At 39.2% G+C, this 6,025-nt stretch overlaps 1 protein-coding gene across 1 annotated transcript; it reads right to left on the bottom strand.

Moving 5' to 3' along the window:
• Positions 1-38: 38 nt before the first annotated feature.
• On the bottom strand, positions 39-5,743 carry LOC104069918 (chromosome unknown open reading frame, human C4orf27; the record flags this gene model as incomplete). The annotated part of the gene is made up of 6 exons (XM_009577109.1): positions 39-212; positions 2,156-2,328; positions 2,961-3,048; positions 3,759-3,909; positions 4,961-5,059; positions 5,557-5,743. Coding segments are annotated over 6 exons (830 nt in total), but the record flags the coding sequence as incomplete, so codon positions are not given.
• Positions 5,744-6,025: the final 282 nt, after the last annotated feature.

Genomic DNA, 6,025 nt, shown 5'->3' with positions numbered 1-6,025 from the left:
CCCCCCAAAAGAAAACCCCACGCCCGAGAACGCAAGGACGCCCGCCCTGCTGCGGCCCCGTAGGGGCCCTGCCGCCCGGCTCAGGGCAGGAGCTGGTCCACCTTCTCCTCCCGCCGGTTGGCCAAGTGCGACTCGATGATCTCGGCAAAGAGGTTCCTCTTGAGCAGGCTGTAAGCCAGGGGCAGCAGCTGGCCCACCGTCTTGTGGAAGTACTGCAGGCAAGAGGGAAAACAAGAGCAGCCCGGGGGGGTCAGGGGCTTTGCTTACACAGCGAGAGTAGTCACCACTAGGCTTTGCCGCATGCAACATGCTTGCTGCGGCCAGCCCTGAAGGGACCGAGCATGTACCCACACTACATCTGCAGCAGCAGCAAGGTCAGGCCGGGTTACCTGAACTGCTGCTGCCAGAGATGGAAATCTGTTTTTAGCAATGCAAGAGATAATAGCTATTGTTAAGGCATGGAGTCGTCCAGCCTGCGGTTGAAGTCCCACGTCCTGTCATACTCCACAGCTCGAGGGGATCACGATGGTACTTAGAGTAACCACTTAAAAATGTGGTTCAAACGTATAAAAGTCAGAGCATATTTAGCATTTCTTATCGTTATTGTACACGTAAGCCCATTATACCTCTCCTATGAAGGGGAAGAGGTTTAAGTCATTTTCTGTGTCTCAGGCTACAGATGAAGTGTCAGTATTTCTTCTGGCCCTGCACGCAGAGCTCTAGTCAGAACCAGAAAGCAGCTGTAAGCATCTACAGACAGGCAAAAATGCTGGGACTAAACTGGGGTGTTATTTATGTGTGAAGCCATTGTTTTTCCTTTCTGTTTACTAAACTAGAAAATGAAGTAAGGTTTCTATTTTCAGAAAACAGCTGCAAAATTATAGCTTTTTCAAATTGCTGCACAAGATAGGTATCAGGCCATGCCACAATGCCATAAAGACATGATTACTCATTGCACAAGTTTGTCTGGTTAATCTCATGTGCTAAGAAGCACGAAGCATGAAAGATGGGGTTTTGCCTCCACCTACTCAGCCAACTGGAAGTAACTATTTCCTTCACAGCCCTTCCAGATGTAGGAAGGAATTAAGCAGCTGAAGCAGCAGTCACTGAAAGAAGGGTCCTAAATTAGCCTGGTATCAGAGAAAAATACAACACATTCTCAGATGCTGTAGGGAATTTACACTAGCAGGGCAGGAAATCTAAGAAACACATTAGTAATTTAACAGCATATGAACAGAGCAGCAAATTTTCCTTCGTTTCAGTGGCTAAATATTTTAACTTGTGTTTAGCACAACTCTTCTGGGCCTACATTTAGTACTGCAAGATTTTTATCTTTCTACATGATGCTTTGGAGCACCCCTCAGCCAATACTGTTTTTACTAAAAGAAGCTATTTTGCACAGGTGTTTCTATGACCATCTGCTCATATTACACTTATGTTGAAGCTTCTTTATATGTAATTTCTTATCCATAGATTTATTACAGACATGACCCTTTTCATCAGCAGGGCAGTGGCTAATATGGAACAAAAAGCCTGAAGTAGAATCTTTACGTGTGATTAAGTGCTAGTAAGTCAATCAGCTTATTTATGATATTCTTTGTTAACACAGAACCAGAAAGAGAGATACTAGAAATTTAAGAGATGCAGCCAGCTGGTGGGAGATCTTTTACACAGCCATATAGGCAGCATAGGTGGGCAACTGACTTAGATTCCATTTTTTCAGCTGGGGTTACTACAAACACCAGTCTGTTTCTTGATCCCATTGAACATGAGTGCTTGCGCCCATACAGGTAGCTGCAGATAGGTGGCTATAGCTATTCAGTATATCTGAATCAGACATTCTGCATTTTTTAGGAGTCTAATGACAACTCCTCATATTATGCACACCAAATCATAACAGTTAAACGCTGTTTAAATGCTTCTGGATTGCAGGATTGTGCTTTCATACAAGCAATTTTAAATTCAACATGGAATGGTGTCGTAAGTGTGACTTTTTAACAGTCTTCAGAAATAAGAATATTCTTGTAGACTTTCACGATTCCTAGGGATAACTATGCAATAGAGTTGGGAATAAAGACCTACAACACAGAACAACTCCCAGTGCAAGCATAAAATAATGCATAATTTTGTGCAGTATGATTGCTGTAGTACTTACATGTGATCCATAGCAAAACAGGTCCATACCCAGTTCATATCCCATTCCATAGTCACATTCATCATTAGCAAACTGAACAAAGGTGAGCATTTCTTGAATGGGTGCAAAGGCCTTCAGTCTCTCATCATCAGTAGGAGCATCAACAATGGCCTTACAAATTTTTTTAAGATTAGCTGCAAAAAACAAAAGCAGGAATATTTAGATGTTTAAATAAAGAAATTTAATATTGCACAGTAGTTGTTTGTGGCAAAAACACACCTGTGTGTCACGCTTACATGAAGACTAAGTGGGCACACCCTGAGCTGCTGGTGAAAAAACTTGCCCCTTCCCTTTGCTGCTCATTCTTGCCCCATGCCCATCCGTCTCAGTTCCCCATATAGAGACGAGCATTTGTGTGGTAAACTTGCATCAAGGAACTGATTCTGGTTAGAACACCACTGGGAGAAGAGGGGGGATAAGAAATAAACCCACAAATCCCTGAATGTAGATCAGTTCTTTGGATCTTAGATCAGTTCTTTGGATCTACTTCCCGCATGGCTGTGCCAATACAAAAGAGAGGGTCGTCTAAAGTACTACTTCAGGAATTATTATTTCAGATTTAGCATGTTTCATTGATTCTCATCTGGTTCATTTAAAGAAAATGCTTTGAGCTCAAGTGTGATGGTTAAGACTTCTGCCTTTCACTTGCACAGCTCATATTCTTCAAGTAAGAAACTGAAAGCAGTTTGGTTTTTGCAGAGTAGCTGTGTGACTGAAGGTTGTTTACTTAAATAAAGCAGAAGAATTTAGTAAACAAGATATTTACCATTTGTTTCAGGAAGTTCTCTGTATCCGACATCATTTTTGTCTACAGGAACAACTAGGCCTGCTCCATGAAATGCTTTGGTCACCACCTAAATGGAAAGACAGGAAATTGAATATAGCACTATAAGTCAATACTGTGACATAAAACCACTCACCTCACTAAACAACATCAATACCTGACTGCTGGTGGTCAAACCTAATATAGTGTCCAGGCTCCGGGACATCAACTTAGTTTTAAAGTATGCAGCAGTTACTTTTAAGTACTGAAGTTTAAAATAACTGGAAACTCCACTTCAGCCAAGTTCTGAAATCTAGGAATCCTTGTAGCCACTTGTGTAGCACTGTACTACATTTGTTTAGTCACTCCCTACCATAATTATTTCTGATAGGTCTGCAAAAAACCTCTCTTACTAGGTTTTTTAATTACCGTATCATCCTTAATGTTCTCATTTCCAATAGATCCAACCCAACTGTTTACATGAATCTTCACTTTGAAGCAGTTTTCTCCATACTCCCCATTTGTTTTAGTTTTCCCTTCTATTGGGTTTTTTTTTTTTTTTCCTTTAATTGAATGCCAAGCTATGGTTTACAAGAGTAAAGTGTTTTGATTTAATCCTATTATTTGGAACACACTCTCCTGAAGTTCTACAGAGAGAGCTGATTAGCTCCGGAAATTTCTAAGTGAAGCATCTTTACTGACTAGGAGGAAAAATAAAAAAATAAAATAAAAAAAGCAGGCAAGCAAATGAAATAAGTTTAACAGAACTTAGTTCTCTCCAGTGGATCAGGAAAGTCATACTTTCTTATCTCTCTGTTTCATCTTCATGGTTTTTTGTTCCAGAGAATAACCCAGTTCTTTCGCTGTTCTTGTTAGTTTTTCATCTATGTCTTTCAAAATAGCATTTTTCTTTTTATCGGTCACTTCCTTAAGTTTCTTTGACAAAAATAATCTGCAGACAGAAGAAACATGTCTTAAAAGAGCTTAACAGAAAACAAACAAGTGAATAGCCTGCTATCACTAAGCCTCCAAATCTTATAATGAAGATTAGCAGCCATGGGTTTGTTTATTTATACATGCAGACTTGGGAATGCAAGCCTCTTACCAACAAGAAAGAAAAAAAGTTTGGCACAGACAGTACTTTGGCATTTCCTATCTGTATTTGCATAACAATATAGTTTATGCAATCTGCAGGTGCTGAAGATTCTCCTGGACTCAGCAGCTGTTCATCTTTCTATCTTAAGAATTGAGTTTGCTGCTTCAGTGCCGTATACACTATTTGTCATCCCAGTCATGCACATAAATACATATTTATGAGTTTCATCATGGTGCTTTCAAAACAAATGTCCTTGTTTAACTCTGCACTACACAAGGGTTATTTTGAAGCTTTTCTTCAGTGTGCTTTCACTTACTGACATGCATCTGTCCTTAGAGAGCTTTCCATTTTTAACTGACAGATCATGAAATCTGTTGTTTACATTCATGATGCAGGATCGTGTAAAGCTTCGTGAATCATATTGAATTACATATCCATATAAATGTTATCCTGCCCTAGGTCAGAAACGGTACTTCTTGTATTTATTCATTATATACAAAAATAATGTACTTTTATGTAGGCAAGAACAAGAGCTAGATGCTACTCATTTAGTACGATATTTAGATTTCCTTCACCACTGTTTGAGATGCCCTTTCTTTACTGATGAAGTATTTTAACGCACCCAGTGGGCATTTTTTCTTCCTATAGAGCCTATTCCTTCCAATATATTTAAAGAATGAGATAATTAACACTTATCTATTTTACTTGTAAAAGGAAAACACTGTCAAGAAGCCTATTAGGGCTTTTGAAAGTACCATTAAACTTGCTAGCAGGAGCAGAAAGTAAGCGAGGGTTTCTTGAGAAAGAAAGATACAAAAGTTAACTGCATTATTCCACATCACATCTCCCGATTATTAGTTTCTCTTCTACTCTACTTTTTATAAATAGCAGTAAATATGAACCTTACTTGACTGCGGCAAAGACATTATCACCAACTTGTGAAATCACGCAGCCCTTCTTAGCCTCATTTGCACCAACCCACACTGGAAGCTCATCTGGCACATCCCTGTTTATGAAAAAGTACATACAAATAGTCAAGCTGTGTCCATCTCTCCTATTTCAAAGCAAAATTAATTTGCCTCCTCACCATGCTACCATCTCCTTCAGAAATCCAACAAGAAACACCCTTAGATCTAAAATCTTACAGCATGGTTTTCAAAGGAGCTTGTATCAATACATGCAGAGAGAATACACATTCCCTTTATTTCATAAGGCTTGACTTTTTCTTCTAAGTATCATGGCAAAACTTAAAGATTAATAAGTGAAGGTGCTCTGGAGGGTTGGGAGAGGTAGTTTAATAAATATTTAAACCTAAACTTCAACTCCAATGTCTTTGATCTTTTTTAATAAAAGGTATCAACCCATGTGTTAATATCCTATTACAGAAAAGAAAGATTTTGTTTGGCGACAGCACACAGTTCTCAAATCCTGTCTTGTGGAAAATGGAGGAGAAATAGCTACACAAAATTATAGTCCAGCAAGAGCATATATTAAATAAAATACCTGAAATATCCCATGTGATACTGTGTTTTGCTATCCCCAACAAGTATCGTCTGGAATTCTGGGGGATCATAGAAGAATCTCCAATGAAGATTGAAGTTCAGATCTTTTGATTTTGCTTTTTTGTGTTTTCCTGCAAGGATATCATACGGTCCAACCAGCATAAGTCCAACACTTGACACAAGTGCATCTGAAAAGCAAAGCATGAACTGGTTTACTTTCTGGTGTGTGCATATCTAAACCAACAAGTTCCTCTGTCACTCAGGTATCAAAAGCTTCCACTAATCCAAACAGTCAAACACTGTTTACCAGACAAGGAAAGCTGAGACGTTCTTTTATTCAATAGCTTTCATTCAAGAGTTAAGTTATTACAGTTCTCATAAGAAGTACTGGTCAACAGTATAATGTCCAGATGGAGACTTGTGACAGGTCATGTCCCTCATGGGTCCATATTGGGACCGGTACTGTTTAA

The sequence above is a fragment of the Fulmarus glacialis genome, unplaced genomic scaffold (genome assembly GCF_000690835.1).
Source record: "Fulmarus glacialis isolate BGI_N327 unplaced genomic scaffold, ASM69083v1 Scaffold51180, whole genome shotgun sequence".
In the NCBI taxonomy this organism is placed as follows: domain Eukaryota; kingdom Metazoa; phylum Chordata; class Aves; order Procellariiformes; family Procellariidae; genus Fulmarus; species Fulmarus glacialis.
Note: the sequence above shows the minus strand (reverse complement) of the source record. Positions and strands in the feature narration are given on the sequence as shown.